Below are 21980 nucleotides of genomic sequence, written 5' to 3' on the forward strand. Positions count from 1 at the left end.
ACCTCATCTAGAATTGGTGCCTCATGACATCTGCTGAACTCTGCTTTGCTAGGAGCCAGTCATTTGTTCACTTCCACTGTCGAGCAGGAGATAATTATACACAGACATGAATACTGAGGGACAGGGATCTTTGAAGACCATCTGAGACACTTTCTACCCCATGTGGAAAAAAAGTCTGTCATGTGCCTGAAAGAAAATACTGTGTTTCTGTGTAGTTCAATGAGCAGTGAAGCCACAGTTCCTCTCTGAAAACAAAAGGGAGAAGACATACCAACTTTTCATGCTGATCTGTTCTCAGGATCAATAAGAACTCTCAGTCCCTGGGTTCCCGATCCATCACCTCTCGACAGTGCTAAATTTACTAATTCACCCCAAAGAAATAATGTGGTTTTAAATCCAATCAAGTCGCTTTGTGATTCACTCCATTAATCGCACTGATATATTTACTTGTAGCTAATGACATTACAGATTTCCAAGTGGAAAATAAAATCAAGTGCAGCCTTATTTATTCTTGCCAAGTGCTAGGAGGTGGTGGGATGCCACTGCTTCCCACAGCTGGCTGGCCTTTTGAACCCCACTCCCAGCAGGCAGTGTGAAGGGTGGGTTGGTGAGAGAAACACCCAGGAAGAGAGCCAGCGGTCATCTTGCTTGTAAGGTCAGGAGAGCCAGCTCTCAATGCTGTAGCACAGGACAAGAGATGGGAGGAGGATAAGGAAGGGGAAGCTGACCTGAGGGAAACTTGAAGTAGCTGGGCTACATATTCTGCCTTTGGCATATAATCCATGGCTCCTGGAACCAAGCTTGTGAATGACCACAGTTTGAGCCAGAAAGAACTCAGGTATCACTCTCTTCCAAATATTTCATATTCCCATTGAGGAAACTGAGTTCCAGAAAGGGAAGGAGAGGGACCCAATGTGAACGGTGCATCTAAATAAAACCCAGGTCTCCTGAGCCAACGTGCAGGTATCTACTTCAAGATTGCTCTCACCCAGCTCCCCAATGAGAAAGAGATCCAAACAGGGAAATTCTGCAAGTACCATCATTTGGATCTCTTTTCAGAGTACCCAGAATAACCAAAGAAGTGATAGACAGGTAGCTTGGCAGGGTGGGGTTTACTTGTATACTCTCAGAACACTCAGCTTGATTAAGCTATTCCTTCAGCCTAGAATGCTGTTCCCATCCCATTCTGTTAACATATTTGCTCACCCTTCAAGGCTCAGTGTGAAACAATATCATCTACAGTTCCTATCTCATTGTCAGTTTGCTACCTCCCCTAGACAAGACAGATGGGCGCTTTTCCCTTCTGTCAGGGCATCTTGTGATTGGCAGTCTTCTTCACTCCAAGTTGACAGGGGACTTCCTGGTCTGTTTCTGGGAAATGGAAGGATGCTTTGTGAGTCACCATCTTTGTTTGCATCTTTTCTCCAAGGTCCTGAGGTTGGTTGTTGGTGCTGCTCCCTGCCAGGAGAGGGCAGAAGAACACCATGTATTCTGTTATGGAGTCAGCCACAGAATCCTACAGTTTCCAGCAATTTTTATAATTTCCAATTTTGTGACCAAAAACTTGTCATCGATAAGTGGATTTGGCTATATTTTGAGGAAGGGATTGGATTCTCCATACTTTAATGCCTTCCCTGTATTTTCCTCACTTAATCTAAAAGACAGCCTTGCTTTAGGACTGTTCAATAAGCAGGAACATTACCTGAAGCCTGAATGTTCAGGGGCTAGGGATATAGCCACATGTTTCTAAAATCACAGCTGAGAGCAGGGGGCCTGGAGAGGCAGTGGCTTCATGTGGAGGCAGCAAGGTAGGTCACAGAGGACCTTCATGTGGGTAGCAGACAGGGGTGGGGGAAGAAGTTATCTTCCCCCCATGCAGCCTGGTGGCAGCTGGGGAAGCAACTCAGGAGGAAGAGTCTGGAACAAAATCTGGTTGGAATCTGAGAATAGGTGCGGCAGGGGCTGCAGTGGAGGGGTTGCTCGTAGGATTGGGCTTCTGTGGCAGGAGAGGTCCCACGGGGCAGCTCCTCTGGAGGCTCACCTGGCCGGGCCTGGACATGGGATTCTGTTGCCCTTGCCTTTCATCTGTTTGTTGGCTATGGGGCTCCCTTTACCTCTCTTCTTAAGAATAGATCACTCCTCTGAGAGCTGCAGGGAGAAATGATGGTCCTTGCAGGATTTCCCTATTTGGATCTCTTTGTTAGATGAAAACTCAGTTAGGAACAGGACCTTGAAAAAGAGAGGACTTAGTTGCAGAGCGTGCTCCCGATCGTTGAATTGACCAACCTTGACGGTGTGGACTTATTAGGTGAAGATCAGGAACAGCAGTGGCCCCAAACTGATCACTTACTGAAGCCGCGCATAGATTGTCTTATTGGAAACTCAAAGCCTTATCATGGGAGTAAGGGACCTGCTATTGACAAGGCTTTATCATGCACAGAGTAAGAGTCTGGGCATAGGACTCAGGCCTGAATCCCGAGACTCCTGATCTGGGGGATGTTACTCCTCACGTGTCTGTGTGCAGATGACACAAGTTAATCCCTCAAAGCACTTAGTGCCTGGCATATAGTAAGGACACAATAAACGATAGACTAAGGAGGAAGCTGAGCTGTTAACTAGTTTCCACAGCCAGTATGAGATAGATCCCGGATGCCACCCCAGGCAAACCCACTCCTAGCCTAACAGCTTGCTTTTCTGAAACCTGGTTTTCACCAGAAGGCTGCTCCCTTCCATGGACAAAGGCCTTGCAGAGCTCACCTGACCTTATCAGCACATCCATATCCTAAGGCACCTGCCAGCTGGCCCCGAAGACAGCTGTAAGGTGTTTGCATCTGGAGCAAAATATGGCCATCTGTTTGCTCCACAGAAAAAAGGTCAGCAAGCTGAGCACCTCCTGCTCTGCCATTCAGAGAGCTGGTGCCACTGCCAGCCAGATCCCTTCATTTTGGACTGATTAATCCAGTGACTGGGATCCTGAATGTTCCCTGGCACCCTCCACACCCCTCCCTGTCTCCAGTTTCTAATTAGGTTTGTAAATTAATGATACTCCTGATGTTCTGAAGTCCCATAGCAAAAGTTTGGCAAAATAAGTTCAACAAATAGGTAAATGAACTTTTTTTTTAAGGCACCCAGAGAGCTGTAGGGATGTTTACATACCAGGAAGAAGTAGAAATGTCCTCGTTTGCTTTGACCTGCTTTTCTCACAATCTCAGGTTTCTTCATGGGTGGACTGGTTGATGGGTTTTAAACTGGTTTAAATCCCATTATGAGTGAATTACTTTGACATTGGAAATGGATGGGATTCTCAAAGGGCCCCATATGTGCACTTGCCCCTCCACAGAGAAAGCAAACAGCTGCCACCTACTCACTCAGCTTACTCAATGCAAATAATAAAAAACATCCCCAGATTCAGATGCCCGAAGGAAAACATTAGAAAAATGGATCTTATAAAGAAAAAGACCCTTCTCTGCCCAGGGACTTCTATGCAAAGCCAGGCCCAACTGTGTCTGGTCTCTTGGCAGATGGGCCTACCATCATGGTGCACCCAGCAGGGAGCTCTCCTGCTCTGCTCCTGTTCTTCCCTCTAGGTTATGCTGCAGTAACAAATACCCCTGACACCTCACTGGTTTAAAATACTGAAGGTTTGTTTCTTGTTTGTATTATACATCTAAATTTCTACCTGAAATAAATAGCATGTTTTACCAGTGTCTATATTGGCCAAGTTATAGACACGTGGCTAAAGGAAGTGAGTCCTCTGAGGAAATTATTCCTTGCTCAGGATTTCCCCTCAGCTGGGGATACCATCCTGCCTCATTCCGCTCAGTATCTTTCTTCATCCATGCATCTGACTTCATTGACCATTTGATGCATTTGACTAAATGAGATAGATTGGTGCTTTTCTGTTGTGCTTTGAGCATCTTGCTGACAAAAGCCTTCATTAAAAGGCTGAAACTGCAGTAATTTTTTAAAGTCAAGACATGAACTAGAATCAGGTAGGAAAAAAAAAAAAAAGAGGTTTTCAAGCCTTGCCTCCACAGAGCAGGAATGTCTATTTCTTAAGTCTTTTGTACTAGACAGGGTACGAGAGGTTATGTCATAGTAACAAATACCCCTGACATCTCAATGGTTTAGAAAACTAAAGGTTTATTTCTTATTCATACTGTACAACCATTGCAGGTCCATAGGAAATCACGTTTATTGTAGCCTGTCAGATAACATTTAGGAGGAAGAAATTTGGGGACTCATAGACCAGTTCGTGTATATTCTTCCACACAGAAGTGACACATGTCCCCTCTGCTTATGTTTCATGGGCAAAACTCTGGCACGTGGCTACATCAGACTTCATAAAATAAGGGAAGTGTAATCCCCTTGTCCCTGAAAGAAGAGGCTATCCGAATGCAGACACTGTCAACATCTACCACGCCATTGTTTGTCAGCCTGTGTGGGAAACGCCCCCTCAGCATCAGTAATTCTGGAACAGTCTCTACTGAGCCTTGGCAACTGCCAGGCAAGTGGAAGGAAGTTTTTCACCACAGCTAGCCAAAATGCCTCATAAAAATATTATTCATTGTGGAGATGGGTGGAGAAAAGAAGTTTCCAGACTAGGTTTAAGCATTAGTCATCTTCCCAAAATCAGATTGGAAGTCAGTCATGAAGCCTACCCATGTAGAGAGCAGCACGCTCCAGAGCCAAGTGGTTTCTCCCTTAGGGTCTTTCTCTCCCTGCCACAGTGCTCTGGGTAATTGAAATTGAGGGGAGGGGGGGAATCAATACTTCTCAAAATAGCCAATGATGCTTTTCCTGATCTACAAAATCTTGCCCTCCACCTAGCTCCCTGCAGACCCCATTTTCTGGCTTCACCCAAAAGGCAAGTGTGCTTTGGTTCTAACACAGAAGATGCACTCTTCCCTGTCATTCAAACTTCCAGCCAACCTAGCGTTTCTGCATACATACACATACCTACAGGAGCAGGTCCACTGGTTACACAAACAGCTGCCTGCCACCCCCACTGCCATCCCTCTCCCCGGGATATTTTCTCACACTTACAACAGAGTCACTAACTTCCTGTGACTTTCCACATAGGACTGTTTTTGTTTCCCCAACAACTGCTAGGTTTTCTTTCTCTTTCATCACTCACATCTGCCAGGCTCCAATTCCCCCTTTATGGAGCCTGTAGACAATGGAGGGGAGCTGGCAGCTCCCTTTGTTTTCATTCATTGCTTAGCAGCAGGTGAAGAAACAGTAAGTGACTAGTGAAACAGTCCTCTTCAGCTACCCCAGGCAATTTCACTTCCTTTTCTCTTTCCTCATTTGCATAAAAATGCTTTCAGGATCACCTTGTATTTTCCTATGCCTAAACTTCTTAAAAAAAAAAAAATCCAAATATTGAACTGCTCATTTGTATACAAAGAAACATACGTGAAAATAATAAGAGATGCCACATGCAAAAAACCTACTACGTGCCAGGGATTCTTATGATCTCTCATCCTTGCAACTACTGTAGGTGGATGCCATGTTTATTTTGCAGATGATAATACTGAGGCCCAGGGAGTGCTATGGCTAATAAGGGGAAGGGCTGGGTTTTAGCCCCCAAGTTCTCTGAAACATCTGGTCCCTGGTTAATGCCGCTGGGTGTACATCAAGGACAGAGATCAACCATGTTGCAGAATCAACTTGCCACCTCTCCAAAGAGCTGGTGGTCTTAGACCCACTGCACAAAGCACAGGAAGGAATCATTCACCCAGATCCCTGTAGGGAGCAGAGTGCAGATCATCAAGGGCAATAGTATAGCAGAGTAGTAGAGTGTGGGCCCTTATGGGCAAATACTGGGGTTATAGTTTTCCACTCTGTTTAACCTGGGCAGGGAACCTAACCTTTGTGAGCCTCAGTTTCCCCATCTAAATAAAATCAGATAATGAATAGGCAAAATAGGGGTCATGAAATTTCTCTGCCTTGTAGAATTACAGGGAGGGTTGAGTGGGACATATATGACTGTGCTCTGCATAATGGCTGGTGCAGACAGACACCCTCTGTAAATGATGGCTGGCATCATCATTAGTGTTAGCTGAGGAGTCTTCAGGGAGAGCACTTTATAAATGCTGAAGTGTTCATCTGGTGTCTGCAGTCATCACTCTTTCCAGAGCTGACCATCCATCTGGTCCAGGCCTGCAGACCAGTTGGTCCTAACTCATGTGCCATTCCCTAGGTCTCCAAGAATTTCCTTCTGGGCTCCAGGAGCATGGTTTATCATCAAAGAGCAATTCATCTTGGAATGATGCTTTGCAGGGCAGCTGTAAAGAGAAAGAAGGAAAAATACCAAGGAGAAGGCTGTAGTCTGTGTTCCCATGACTTCAGCTGGCAAGTCAAAAATAACAGTCCAGTGAAGCCAAGCCACAGCCTCTAAGCACATGAGCTGGCTGCAGAGCTTTCTTGTATAGGGACAATGCCAAACCACAGGCCACCAACAAGGTTTGAATTAACCTGTCCACTGGCAGGACCCAAGCCCTAAAAAACAAGCTAGTATCCATTGGCTACTCGAGCATGTGCCAGACACGATTCTGAGCACTTTATGGCTGGTGTGGTTGGTTGGATTTTCCCAGTGACCCCATAAAGTAAGTACTGTCATTGTCATCAGTGTTATATAGATTAGTAAACTGAAGCATGGTAAGTTAAGCCACCTGCCCGAAGTCCTGCAGAGAGAAGAGATACGAGGATTTCAACCACGGCATCTCGGGTGTACATGGAGGTCCAGCCCTGTGCTCTCCTTCTACTATCATTATCTTCCCTTGGAAGCTGTAAACCTGATTTAAGACAGGGAGGGGGCCCTCGAATGAGATTTCAGATGAGCTGATTGGGGGCTGAGCATGAACAGACCTAGTGAAAGCCTACCCTCCAACAGTAAATGTTTCCTTGTGTTTTCACATGCACACCTTGGCAGCGCTGCTAAGTCAGCCAATTCCAGCTTAGATTCAGAGGCGTCTGGCTTCTCACTGGTTTTGTTTAGACTGATATAAACACAGGGTAGACAAGAAAATTAAGGAGAGAACGTGATCAGTCTCAGGCTCTGAGAGAAACCGAAGCGCTGACGTGGAACCGATGGGTTTCCTAGCCCGGTGGCCGGTTCTCCCTCCCTGGTCTCTCTTTTATTTTTTATTTTTTTATTTTTTTCCATTTTATTTATTCTAATTTGTTACACATGACAGAATACAGTTCAATTCACATTACACAAATGGAGCACAATTTTTCATGTCTCTGGTTGTACACAAAGTAGAGTCACACCATCCATGTTTTCATACATGTACTTAGGGTAATGATGTCTCATCCCACTGTCTTTCATGCTTCCATGCCCCGTCCCTTTCCCTCCCTCCCCTTTACCCTATCTAAAGTTCGTCTGTTCCTCCCATGCTAGCCCTCATCTCCATTATGAATCAGCCTCCTTATATCAGAGGAAACATCTGGCATTTGGTTTTTGGGGATTGGCTAACTTCACTTAGCATTATCTTCTCCAACTTCATCCATTTACCTGCAAATGCCATAATTTTATTCTCTTTTAATGCTGAATAATATTCCACTGTGTATATATACCACATTTTCTTTATCCATTCATCTACTGAAGGGCATATAGGTTGGTTCCACAGTTTAGCTATTGTGAATTGTGCTGCTATAAACATTGATGTGGCTGTGTCCTTGTAGTATGCTGTTTTTAAGTCCTTTGGGTGTAAACCAAGGAATGGGATAGCTGGGTCAAATGGTGGTTCCATTCCCAGTTTTCCAAGGAATCTCCATACTGTTTTCCAGATTGGTTGCACCAATTCACAGCTCCCCCAGCAATGTAAGAGTATGCCCTTGACCTTAAACTATACTACAGAGCTATAGTAACAAAAACCGCATGGTATTGGCACCAAAATTGACTGGTAGACCAATGGAACAGAATAGAGGACACAGAGACAAACCCACATAAATGCAGTTATCTTATATTAGACAGAGGCACCAAAAACATATGTTGGGTAGAAGATAGCCTCTTCAACAAATGGTGCTAGGAAAACTGGAAATCCATATGCAACATAAGCCCCTATCTCTCACCATGCACAAAACTCAACTCAAAGTGGATCAAGGACCTAGGAATTAAACTAGAGACCCTGCACCTAATAGAAGATAAAGTAGGCTCTACTCTCCATCATGTTGGATTAGGCCCCAACTTCCTTAATAAGACTCCTCCCTGGTCTCTTTCTAGAGCCCTTGAACCTCTGCTGCTCAAGTCCTCAGCAATATCTCCACGGCCTGTGTGTCCCTGCCACTCAGCTGTGCTCTCTCCTTTTTTTTTTTTTTTTGCAGGTAACCTGGACATCACTCCAGACGACCCCCGCTGGATTGGAGCCTGGTGGGGTGGCTTTCTGCTCTGCGGTGCCTTACTCTTCTTCTCCTCCCTCTTGATGTTCGGGTTCCCACAGTCCCTGCCCCCACACTCAGACCCCGCCATGGAGAGTGAGCAGGCCATGCTCCCAGAAAGAGAATATGAGAGGCCCAAGCCCAGCAATGGGGTCCTAAGGCACCCCCTGGAGCCAGACAGCAGTGCCTCTTGCTTCCAGCAACTGAGAGGTAAGGGTAGCTCTTCCACCCTTGGTCTGAATAATAAGGAGATAGAAATGGGAGGGGATGCGGGAAAGGGTGGTACTCAGGACTGGGTGCTAGAGGACTTGAGTGGAGGCTGACTCATATTTGTTGTGCATGACTGCCCCCTACAGCCCTGTGCGTATGGCCAGACTTGCTTGCTGAGAACAAACATAGTCAGCATTTACTGCTGGAACCCCAATGGTTAATATAGGACCTGATGTCCAATAAGCATACGTGTCTATAGAAGGAAGAACACAAATGGGGAGTAAGGAAGCAAAACCTTCCAAGCAACTCTTTTCAACTCTTTAAGTCCACTTATGAGCACCTTGAAGCAACAAAGGATTTTTGAAGTAGGCTCCCTTTGCTTGGTGCACACATTCTTTAAAAAGCCACATCCAAAATGCGTTTCTTCAGATTCATTGTCCTTCCTCTTCTAAAGATGAGAGATGTGTTCCTCCTGAAGTAAATGCCAACCCCCTCTTGGTAACAGAGCCATCCAATGGAATGCAGCAAAGCTCCGGCTATCGTTTTTAAAAGAAAAACGAGCCCAGCTTTTCTGACAAAACGGGTGAGGCGTAAACAGCGATGCAGAATGAGAATAAGAGGTCCCCCCAGGTTGCTTCCATCTTCTGCACAGTCCCTTCAAGGCAAGGAAAGTGACAGAGTAGCTGAATGTCACCCAGCAGCCTCTGAAGCAGCTCACTGTCTGTCACAGCCACCCCCTGGTGAGCTACGTGTGGTGATCCCTAATTCACAGGACTCCTTGCTTGGGTCCAGTGAAACACCTGCTGGATTTTAGAAATGAGCAGGCTGCTGCAGGCAGGAGCAAGGAGGGGACACTGTTTCCCTGGTGAAATAAAGGCAATGGCCAGTCACCTCTTTGCACAAACTGAGCACTCAGCTGCTGAGACAGCCCTTGGCATCGACAAATGCAGCCCTCCAGGAGTCTCTTTGATCTAACACTAAGAGTCTCTATGCTGAGCATCTGTGTAGCAAGGTGCACCTGCTATGGATGCACAAGAGCCTTGGATTGCCTCATATTTGGACCACCGTCTCCTTCTCTGCAGCTCAGCCACCCTTCACTTTTCCCTGCGGTGTTTGCACAGTCACACAGTTCCTCCCTGAAAGTACTGTCCTGCAAACAGAAGCACTGCCTGCAGAAGACTGTTAATCCTACCTGTTAGTCCATTAGGCATTGAAAGGATGTATGTGATTTCTGAAAAGAAATAATTTAATAACATAATATCATGTCTGATTCCATATTCCATGCCAGTGTCTACCAATGCTGGGATTTGGAATTATCTGTAGAAGAACTTAAAATTCATCTAAGTTCTAGAATGCATAGGTAAGTGAAAGGGCCACGGAGTTTCGTCCTCGGAGGTTGCCTTGGTGGGGACCACCCTCCTCGATATATTCTAGAACTTAATTAATAACAGAGTTACTTCTGGGACACTCCAAGCTGGCTGGAGGATGATGCCTGCTGCTCCTCTCTAGCCACAGAGACCATCCCAATAACCAAACTCACAGGAACAATTGGATGACACAAGAGTGGGCTTGGCAGAGGACACCCAGAGTGGTAATGCCCGCCTCTCCTGATCTCTCCTCACCCCAGTGTGATAGCCCTGTCTTGCAAGAGGATCACAGTAATCTCTCATCTTCCATCTCTGGGCTTACAAAGATCAAAGAACTCACCACCCTATATGGGAACAGACCAGAAGCCAGCAAGGACAGCCTGGGACAGGGAAACCATAGCAGCAACAACACATAAGGGCAGGGAGATGACAAGCAGTGAGGAGCTCACCTCTCCCAAGAGGAGCAAGGAAAGGATCAAAGGCAAAGCTGAACCAAGTCTTGAGGGGCTGTCATGGCTTCAGAGTTCCTGAGATCCTACTGGGGGTCGGGCACACAGTGGTGGCTTAGTGGCTTATATCCTGGAGCTGGTACTCCACTAGGGGAGGGCTGCAATAGGTGAGGTCAAATCAAAAACAATATAAGCATTAGGTGGGCTGTACCTGAGATGACAGGTGCACAATTGGGTGGAAAGGTCTGGAACACACTAGACCATAAATGATCAGAAGTTATGATCTGTATACACACCAAATTCTGATTTTTCTGATTAACAATTCCCAGAGGCAGCAGGAGAGGAAGGCTGTGTCTCTAGAAGACTCTTCCCCAGAGCCAGAGGATAGCCATGTGAGCTGTTATGCTAATAAATCTTACACAGGCCAGCACATGGAGAAGGGGTCTGGTGCTTGCATTCATTCTTTCCCCCATGAGACTAATGGTTTTGCCACATGGACATTTTCACCAAAAGCACCGTGCAGTGGCATGGTGGCAACCCCAAACTAACTTGTCATCCAGTTTTCAGCCTTGAAAGCCCCTGTGGTCTCCAGGCAGTGTACTACATGTTTATGCATAAAAATAAGCTGAGCAATGTTGCATTTACCAGAGGAATTAACACGGCTCTCAAAACCTATAGGTTGCAGTTGCTCATGTGTTTTGCTTGAGCTTGCAAAAGGGTTTCTTCTTCTTCCATCAATCTGTATCCCCTGAGTGCTCTGAGTCCCCACCTGGGTTCAAATCCAGCTCAGCCACTCTCCCTGGGCCATGTCACTTTACTCTGCTAGGCTTTACCATGTGGGATCTAGTTTAATCTTTACCACAGCTGCAGGAGGATGATATTATTACTTATGCCCACTTACAGAGGAAATTGAGCTGTGGTGATATGGGAGTTTGGGTCTGGGGTTCATTTTTTCAGGGCACTCCCCTCAAGAAGCAGGCTTCGAAGGTTGATTTCCAACAAAGCCAGCCATCAGTTGGGTTTGTAACCCTTAGCAGAAGGTGAAGGATGGAAAGCAGAGTCTTGTTCCAGAATAGCCCAGGAGTCCCCAGCTTGTAGTGACTGTCATGTAAGCATTTTCCAAAGCAGGCAGCAGATGAACAAATGCTTGGGTTTATTAAACTCCAGTAACTCCCCCAGGTGGAAGCCTGCCAATCCAAGGCACATTTTGCATTTCAGCTGTGCCACCAAATAGCTTTTCTTTTAAGTCCTGGCTCTGAAGGCCTCCTCCCTGATCTTGCTCTTTGAATGGCCCAGCTCTGTCCCAGGTAGCTCCCTCTGTGTCTAACACTCTTCTTTCTTCTCTAACCCATGAGTAAGCTGTGTGTTGGCTGGGACTACACCTGGCATGGCCTTCTGAATCTAGCAGATACTCAGCTTTTTGCAGAATTCTTTGTGAAAGGCTGCACCTGGAGGGAGGAAGGAATTAAAGTAACTGTAATAGACAGTATTGCATCACTGTATATGTTAAATTTCACATCCAGATTTGTAATAGGTGTGGGCTCATTTTGAAATAGATATGTATAGAATTATCAGCTAGTCCCCATTACAGGTCACATCCACAGTCTTGCATTTCATTATAAGTTGTCTCTGGAACCCTCAGAAGCCTTGACAAACAGGACCTAGGACTGTTCTATAGCCATATATCTCTCCACCTTCACCCTCATAGTCTCCACAGTTCCTGAAAAGCATCTGGAATGCTCCTCCTTGCTACTGTTTCTTCCTGGAATGGTTTTTCCTCCTTTGGATCACTTCTGGGCTGGGTTCTGTCCTCACGTTCCTAGGAAGCCTCCTGCAGCCCCTCTGTGTGCATGTCCCCAGGTGCCCAGGACAAGATGAGCTGCATTTCTGTATCGCTCATGTAGCCCCAGCAAAGCCTCTCCTACTGTGTTACCATGGTGGTCTGGCTTCTTGTCTGTATCTTCCAAAAGACTGTGGGTCTCCAAGGATGAGGCTTTATTTTATCTGCTCATTTCTAGTGAGGAGCACAGTGCTTGGCATGTAGATGGCATCTACATAAAGTAACAAATGCACACTTTCTTGCCAGTGTGCACATGTGTGCTCCCACACATGTTAACAGCGGTTGAGGCTGTTTCCCCTGCACTGCTATTGAATACCCCCAGCCTGAGGAGGCACTGGTGCCATTTTACAGATAAGGGAGTTGAGGCTTAGAGATGGAAAGGAAAGACTTTTGAACTCTGGTGAAGACCCTGATGCCTGTCTTCTTAATCATGACATTGTGCTGCTTCATCTGACAATAAATGACTCTCTTAAAGAACAAGTGACACCGCCAGGTGAAACTGACTTTTCGGCAGTCTGTTAAAACTTTGGCTGTCACCTAGAATAGCACAGATATACCCTAAAGCAATGGGTCTTGCAGACAAATCTCCAGCCTAAAAGGCAGGGAAGGACACCCTCCTGTTAACACTGGCACATCTTGAACTTCTAGCTGGATGAATGTAACTGCTCCAGAGGTCCCAAACCTGCAGGGCACAACCTGCCTTTGATCACTGAGAGACCAGAGCAGTCAAGAGCCGAGTACTCTTTAACTCCAAGTCCTTCATACTGACCTATCTGTCCAAGTTGCCTCTCTCTGTCCCAGAAAAGATACCCAACTGGGAGACAGCAAGTGGTAGCTGAATGGGTTGGGCAGGACTAGGGTGCCAGGCTCAGTCATGAAATTCATCATCTAGACCCTGTAATTTCTGCCACTGGGACCCACAGCAGATGTGGTGGGGGTTGTAACTGACCTCTGTGTGACTTTCCTGGACTTTGGAGCTTGGGCTGGGGAGTGGTTAAACCAAGTACCTAGGCTCCCCACAGCTGGGACTGGACCCAGGTCCCCAGACACCACTTGCAGTGTGCTCTCTGCCGTTTCCCACAGGATTCACTAAACTGTTAATGAAATGACTGTAAGTACTTGAAAAAATGCTCACCATTTCTAGCAGTCAGAGAAATGCAAATCAAAACCACCCTAAGATACCATCTCACTCCAGTAAGATTGGCAGCCATTATGAAGTCAAACAACAACAAGTGCTGGCGAGGATGTGGGGAAAAGGGTACACTTGTACATTGCTGGTGGGACTGCAAATTGGTGCAGCCAATTTAGAAAGCAGTATGGAGATTTCTTGGAAAGCTGGGAATGGAACCACCATTTGACCCAGCTATTCCCCTTCTCGGTCTATTCCCTAAAGACCTAAAAAGAGCATGCTACAGGGACACTGCTACATCGATGTTCATAGCAGCACAATTCACAATAGCAATACTGTGGAACCAACCTAGATGCCCTTCAATAGACGAATGGATAAAAAAAATGTGGCAGTTATACACAATGGAGTATTACTCTGCATTAAAAAATGACAAAATCATAGAATTTGCAGGGAAATGGATGGCATTAGAACAGATTATGCTAAGTGAAGCTAGCCAATCCCTAAAAAACAAATGCCAAATGTTTTCTTTGATATAAGGAGAGTAAGAACAGAGTTGGGAGGAAGAGCATGAGAAGAAGATTAACATTAAACAGGGGTGAGAGGTGGGAGGGAAAAGGAAAGAGAAGGGAAATTGCATGGAAATGGAAGGAGACCCTCAGGGTTATACAAAATTACATACAAGAGGAAGTTAGGGGAAAGGGGAAAAAAAACAAGGGGGAGAAATGAATTACAGTAGATGGGGTGGAGAGAGAAGATGGGAGGGGAGGGGATGGGGGATAGTAGAGGATAGGAAAGGCAGCAGAATACAACAGACACTAGTATAGCAATATGTAAAACAGTGGATGTGTAACCGATGTTATGCTGCAATCTGTATACGGGGTAAAAATGGGAGTTCATAACCCACTTGAATCAAAGTGTGAAATGTGATTTGTTAAGAACTATGTAATGTTTTGAACAACCAACAATAAAAATTAAAGAAAAAAAAAAGAAATGACTAAGGAGGATAAAGGGAATCCGCCTAGGACCCAAGGCCCTTCCTGTGTCTGATAATGGTTTCTGCTTCACTTGCTTCTATCCAAAAGAGCTCCAGAAGAGCCTCACTTTTAGAGAGCTGAAATGTGCTGGGGCCCAGTGCAGCCCATAACTCAGTTTGCTGATTTGGCCACACAAATCACTGTACAGCCTGCTCCTTCCCCTGGTCTCTCCCTCACTGTAGTCTGCCCCAAACCCCTCCAGTCTGTTTCCACAGTGAGACCTTCTCAGAAAGGTCCGAGGCCATTCCAGCCTCTCTCACACCTCCTCCTTGCTCCTTCCATGCCCCTCTTCCCAGCCTCCTTGTAGTCTCCCATATTCCCTGGGGCTCCATTCCTCCCAGGACTTTGCACTTGCAGTCCCCCCCACCCTGGAATTCTGATCCCCTCTTCGGACATCTGCTCCTCACCTCATTTGTGGAAGACATTTCCATGACCTCCTGTCAGAACTCCTTCCAAGGCTTGCCATCACTTTATCTGTAAATGTGTGCTTATTTACTTCCTCCATCAGCCAGTCAGGGCAGGGACCACGTCTGCTTGGTACACAATAGGTGCTAAATCCCTGCTATCTGATAAGCAGAGGAGCAAATGAATGGCTGGACACGCATCACCAAGCCCAGTGCAGTTTTCTGCTTTCCTTACTGCTCCCCTGCTGCCATCCCACCATCACCTTGCGCTTTGGCCTATGTGTGACCTTCCCAAGGACACGGGCATGGTCAGAGCCTCTTAGGTTCTGAGTGCCACCATCAGCCCACAAGTGACTCACCTGCGTCAGGGAGGGTCCATGGGACCAATTGTCGGAACTGACTTCCCAGGTAACACTGGGCTTCATGGGATCACTTGCCTATCTCTAGCAGGTGTTCCACTTGCTGGGCAAGGGACAGATTCACCCCCCCCCCATTGCAGGACTTTACTCACACCCCTGGTTTCTGTCTTTCTGCTAGGCCTCTTCCATCCCCTATCAATTCAGCAGTCGATTTGGGCTACATTTTTCTTAATTAGGGGCCTGTGCCTTTCAGCCAATTGTTATTGTGAGGAGCCTGGTGATCTGAGAGTCCTTGTTCTGCAGGCTAAATGGCTGAGTGTTTTTTATTGCACGATTTGTCTTCAGAACTGTGCTCTTGCCTTGTGTAGATTTCCTGTGAAAATCTTCTTTCTTGATTCTGTGGTGAAGGGAACCATCTGCCCTCCCAGACACTTGGAATCCTGGGCCAGGCGGTAGGAGTTGTTGTTATAGGTCCCCAGGGACCAGGCTGGTCAGTGGCTTGATTATGTTCTTATCGGTGTTGATGGAATGCCTGCTGGGACCCGCACCGGGGGATATGTCTGTGGATAAGCTGCTGTCTTCAAGTTATTTCATCAAAGCCACCAAGACATACATGTGTGAGGGCACCTAGCCTGATAGAGGGCATTCTCTTTGATATTCCTGAAGCATTTGTTAAATGAATGAGTAGAGGAAATAACCAGAAGGCAGTGTTTCCCAAAAGGGTTTCCTTGAAATACAAGTCCTCTAAGTTGCTCAGGGAAAAACACATCCACAGCAGAAGGAAAGTGGTTATGTGCCATGTAAGTGGGAACCCACATGCACTGTGACCCTCTTAGAGAGCCATACTTTATATTAGCCCATTCAAAGCTCTGGGGAAACCAGCTGCAAGAATACTGGCTGGCTTTGTTTTACCCCAAACTTCCCATACCTGTGTGACTACAGACCTCTCTTATTCATGTTCAACTCCAGCCACTTGGCAGAGGCAGCTGGAATGCAGACTAGAAGGTGACGTGAGGAAGGATGAATTGAGGACCTCAAAGGAGGGCTTGCAGACCCCAAGTTTGGAGGTAGCATTGAAGCCTGATCTAGAAGGAATAGGACCCCCAGGAGGAGAGACGAGAAGGGCTTCAGGCCAGGAGGTACAGGCAGGCAGAGGCATGTGACAGGAATATCCAAGGCGTGGACGGAAGGTACATGTCTGGTGTGGAAAAGGGGATTTAGAAAAGGTCGTAGTCGAAGGCAGGCTGGGGGAGTTCCTGCAAACAGCCAAGTTCCTGGGATCTGAAGCTACTCAGTTAGTCCCTGATAAAATTGTAAGTGAATGACTGAAAGCCTTGGTGTTGACCTTCCACAGTGCCTGGACTTTGTCATGGGAGCCACTGTTTGCCAGCCAGGGGTTGGAGTCAGCACCACCTGTAGAATGTCTTGAGATGCCCCCATGTGTTTTCATGCTCACTCCAGGAATGCTGGTCCTGCCAGAGGCCCAAGCAGCTGGATGTCTGAAACCACCCAGAGAACTCTTAAGTGAAATCCCAGCTGAAAATGAATGCCAGGGGCAATGGGGGTCCTGTGAGAGGTCCCCACTGGGGACCGACAGGTCAGAGCTGTTCCCCCAGCAGTTGTACTTGTATATAAGTTGGAATGGTGGAGGAAGGGAAGGAACCCTTCCACAAATAAGCTGGGACACTCTATGGGCTCTGGGGCCATCTTGGAGATGACATTGGCACGTTGAGCGCTCTGAGAAAGACTGCTGTACCCAGAGCTTTAGGAAGTAACATCAGGGACCCTCGGCTTTCAAGGTGGGCATTTGCCACAATTCAGGCGCTTCGCCTCACTGTCTCTTTTCTGTATGTTACTGTTTCTCTTTCCAGGAGTGAACTCCCCCATCATTAGAGTTTCCATTTTCACGAGGGCTAGGTGCAGTCAGCGCTGTGCCTCTGAGGTGGGGCACCGTTTTCCCCTGGAGAAGGTTCTGAGAGGCTGGTGTGAAGTAGGGAAAGTGGCTGTTTGCTTACAAAAGACTCTTTATTCCCTTAGTCATTCTCTGTCTGCCACCTCTGCCATGGGAAGATACAATATTTGGGTCTGAATAAGATGCGGCTGCTTCCCAGACTCCTTTCTTTATCTCTGCATACTGTGGTGAACCTGTGCATCCTACTTCCCTCTCTAGAGGAAGGGAAGGGGCTGGGTGACACCAATTTGGAGTTGCAGCTTGCAGGAAGCCAATCATCCACAGAGGTAGATGCTCTGTTCCTGATTTAAGCTGGCTCATGGGTTTGGCTGTGTTGACTCTTTTTCTCTTGGGCCTCCCAGGTGGGATTATAGAGTTGGTAATCATAACAGAATCAATGGAATTGATGGGCTCTGGATTGTCCTGGCCAATCCATACCCAGCAGACACTTGGCTTCCATTCTAAATGCTTGTTTCCAGTGCTGTGGTTCCTCATTTGTTCACACAAACCACAACATTCTCTGTACAAAGGAAGCCTCCCCCTCTGCCTGCTGCATACTAAGGACTGGTGAATACCTAGTAGTTACTTCTTGCAAACCTGCAATGAGAGGGTTCCCAGAGGCTTCCTTGACAGCCTAGGCAGAGATTAGGGGACAGACTGGGTCACAATGATGGGGCTCCAGTGGGTCCAAGGTTGGGGCCAAATACAGCCTGGGACCAGTGTGTGGTAGACACTTGCTTCCCCAGAACAGTTCCAGATACTGCAGGGCTCCTCTTCTGCCTGGACTTTCCCCCACCCTTACCCAAGGGAATGATTTAGGCACCTCAGGAATCACCATGGGAATGAGGAAGAGATACACACTTTAGATTTCTGGCCCCACAGGCAAAAAAAATCATTTACCATGACTTTATGAGCTAATTGTTCCCACTTCTGCCATGGACCATGAACCTGTGGAATTTCCCTAATGGTTTGATCATACATTTGTCTCTGTTAATGTTTTTGTTGTTGTTGTTTTTAAGAGACTGGACTAGTCCTGTTCAGGACTCTGTAATTCATTCATTCATTCATTTATTGGATTATTTAATCCATCTTGCATTTATTCAGCATCTGCTCTTATGGGACATGGCACCCACGTCCAGTGATGAAGCCTCTCCGTCCCTGTTCTCAGGAGGACCTAGGCAAGGTGTTGGTGTAGTGATGGTAGCTCACACTGGGCGTATAGGGCACCAACTCAGAAGCTGATAAACATTCATGCTAGATGATTTTGCTTCATTTTTCATAGGATTCACTCTACCTTGGGCTCACTTTTTTATCTCAGCCATAGTATTTTTCCACATCTTCATTATTTCTTCCTTCCTCTTTTCTTTTTGTTGTTCTCAATGTTTATGATTTAGAGGTTTTCATTTACCTCACCCCAGCTTCCTCCCCCTCTGTTTTCTTGGGTCCCATGCATTGTAAAGCGCTTTGTGGCAGCCCAGCTTGCAGAGAAACAATTTTTTGTCGATTCAAATCCCCATGAAGGTTAAGGGCATGGGCTCGAGTCCAGGCTGACATGAATTGGAATTCATCCTGCTTCAGTGCTCAGCGTGGTATTCTTGGTCAAGGTGGAGTTCACAGCCTCTTAAGGAAGCATGGATTCCTCTGTCTGAAATGAAATGATAAGACTCCCTGCGGTTGTGATGATAGAAAAGCCGTAGCACGGTGCCCACCCAACACTAGCCCAGCAAGCAGCAGCTGTCATTGTTACAATTCCCGAGAAGTTGCATACACTGGCTTCAGCTCCCCTTAACAATGATGCATTGGCAGCGATGGTACTAAAGGGAAAAGTCAGGGCTGAGTTCAGGAGAGATCAAAAACGAATAGACCGAGTGGAATCTGCACTTGGTCTCCCAGGGACCACTGTCTGAGCTATCTCTAACTCCAGGGAAGGGCAGTGGATGAGGACATTTCCCTCTTCATCTGGCCTGTTGCTTGGTCCTCTGGAGGAAGGGCATCTCTTTGGGAAGCCCTGGGCTCCCCTCATTCACACAGATGCATTCCCCCCCAGCAAGCCTGGTGTCTTCATGGCTCCAAGGCACACCACACAAACAGCGAGGAGCCCAAGGGATCACTCTCTAATTTGGCCACAGATTACTTTTATTGATGGTAATTAGGATCCTCATTGAGCTCTTACCTGTGTGCCTGAGATCTGGGGACACATGCTATCCCTGCTCAGGTCTCATTTAATCTTTCCAGCCATCCATGGGATGGAATGATGTGCTCCAATCACAGACCTACGAAGTCTTGAAGGCAGAATTCAAATTCCCATTAGCTGGCTCCTTAGCCCGGATTCTCAAACATTGTTTTCTGCCAGCTTCCTCGGTACACTATACAGCTGTTCCTTCAGGTCCCCGTTGCTTGCTTGCTTTTATTTCTCCTTCCCTCTTGTGTTTTTCCTAGTTCTCTTACTTGGACTAAGCCTCAGATCCACATCAGATTGGAAACATTTTCCTGAACCCAAGTGGGAATTTATTTTACATTATTATTATTATTATTATTTCTAAGAATTAAGCTGCATCTTTGATTGCCAGGAGTAGCCTGCACATTTAATCTTCAAATCAAGGGCAGCACCTCCTGGAACAGCACCCTCACTGTGAGCATGTACTGCGCGGTGGTACCAGGGTTTGAGTCTGAGTTCTGCTGTGCTTCTTCTCTCACTGTGGGACTATGCTCTGCTTCAGTTTTCGCATCGGTAAGTGGGGCGTTTTCAAGGGTCCTCAAATCACAGGTTTGTTGGGAGAAGTAGGTTGTGTGTTGATGAGCCAATAGGCAAGCAGTTGGGATGCTATTTGGCATCCCAACATTACTTTCATGATGTCTTCGAATCTGCCATTCTCCCTCCTAACAGACCCACATTACATGAAGTGACAACCCTGCAGGAATGTCTTCTGAAAGCTTTCAGTAGAAATCCTGTTTTCCCTAGAGAAAACTCCCCTACTGCTATTCCCAACTTTGTGCCATCCTGCTGGTGATAGCAGCGGGCTCTAGAGGAGAGCTGAAAAGCTTTCCCTGGTTGGTGGGACTGTGCGATTCACCCCCAGCTGCCACCTTCCCAGGATGACTCAGTAGGTGGGAGGAAAATGGCTGGGGGAGGAGGCTGCAGGTGTAAAGTGGCCTGGTGTGGCCTTGGCTCACCAGTTGGCTTGTTGGACCAACTCATTAGCCGCCACTTCCTTGGAAAGGCTTATGTGACAGGCTTAACAATCTATTTGAATGAAAAATCTTGAAACACTGGGTTACCCTAGGATCAAGCTCAATGAGAGCCCTTCCTCAAACTGGGGTTTTGAAAGGTAGGCTGAACCTTTGGTGAGGAATCATCTTGTGAGAGTGCAACCGGTCATCACAGTAGAGCCAGAGACGGAGGAAGAACCTGAGAGGAAAATAGTGGGACCCAAAAAGAAGCTGCCATTTCCAGAAGCCTATGAGCTTGGTTTAAAAAAATAAAAAGTTCTTCATGCAAATAAGGCCCACCGATGCTTCTCCGGGCCTTCAGTCCAAGGCTTCTGGAACTTAATGATTTTCACATCTAATTCAAAGAGAAATTAGTCATTCGATATTAAGACAAAAGCAGGCAGACTCCTGTCTTGACAAGGAGTTCCTCCCACGGACGAGGAATTATCTCTGGAATAATTAAAATGCTTGCTGAAGTATAAAAAACGTTCCATTAACTGGAGTTGCCTTTGTTGAGCAAGGGCCCTTCCCATCCCCAAACAAATCATGACAACTCTGATCAAGGACAAGGTGATACTGGGGCCTAAAGAGATATGGTGATCAAAGCTCAGATCATCAGTCATTTCTGAGCCAGAGAATAAAAGTCTCCTATTAGAGGATCCGGGTAGTGTCAGCCAGCCCTGCAGGGGTTTAATTTGTAATGGAGCATGGCTGTGGCGCTTTACTCTTCTGGAGTCCCCGACTCTAAAGGGACTGCTACCTGACAAAGGAAATGAAGCCTACAATAAAAGCATGGTGAAGGATCATCTTCCTGGAATGTCCCCAACTTGCCCATTCGTCATTGGCAATGTTTTCAGAGTCTAGATGTCTTGATTCCCAAAGGACACAGGGCTTGAGTAACACTGTTATTATCTGCCAAAGCATATCAACAACCAGGACCATCAGACTCCTTCATTCCAAGGAAGTGCCCCAATCACCTGATGTGATCTGTGCTGCTCTCTCTATAGTGTGAGTGTGATGTGCCATGACATGACCACCCAGGCCCTGTCATGATGTGCCACACACATAACAAGTTGGCCTTCACCCAAGGGCAGAGTCTTGGCATCCAAGGGTCGCTTCCACATGAAGACCTCATTGTCCTCTGCCTGTGCCCAGTGTATTTATTGTCTATATTTGTTAAATCACATTTTTAAACACCACACAGTCAAGTTTTCTCTAAATATTGGTACACTACTTAAAAATAATATGGACTTAACAAAGGAAAGTTTCCTAACATTTAAACATAGATTTTAAAGGTAAACACTTCTAGGCATTTCTTTGAAATGGTATTTCTAAAAAGTCAGATTATCATTCATGTTTAAAACCCTATAAAGAACAGTCAAAGCAGAGACATAAAGACCACACTTGAAATGAAGCAGGATCTAGGAGAATGCATACTAAGGGTTTAAAGATGTTTACTTCCCATCTACGTTCTTATTCATGCCCTTTTAAAAGTTTTTATTTTCATTTGTGCATTTATTTGAGATTGCCTTCCTAAGTCTTCGGTAATTTTGTAAGAAACAAAGAAACCACTACAGATGAGCTGAGGCCACCAGCTGTGGTGGCTTCTCATTTGGAACATAGAATCAACTGCTCAGCC

At 46.4% G+C, this 21980-nt stretch overlaps 1 protein-coding gene across 2 annotated transcripts in view; it reads left to right on the forward strand.

The window, feature by feature from the left end:
- Positions 1 to 21980, forward strand: part of Slco3a1 (solute carrier organic anion transporter family member 3A1) — a 299077-nt gene that overhangs the window by 227652 nt on the left and 49445 nt on the right. For both annotated transcript variants that reach the window (XM_071608652.1, XM_071608651.1), the window contains exon 4: positions 8335 to 8598. In XM_071608652.1, the coding sequence (XP_071464753.1) occupies positions 8335 to 8598 (264 nt within the window). The remainder of the gene's footprint in view (positions 1 to 8334; positions 8599 to 21980) is intronic.

The sequence above is a fragment of the Marmota flaviventris genome, chromosome 2, assembly GCF_047511675.1.
Source record: "Marmota flaviventris isolate mMarFla1 chromosome 2, mMarFla1.hap1, whole genome shotgun sequence".
In the NCBI taxonomy this organism is placed as follows: Eukaryota; Metazoa; Chordata; class Mammalia; order Rodentia; family Sciuridae; genus Marmota; species Marmota flaviventris.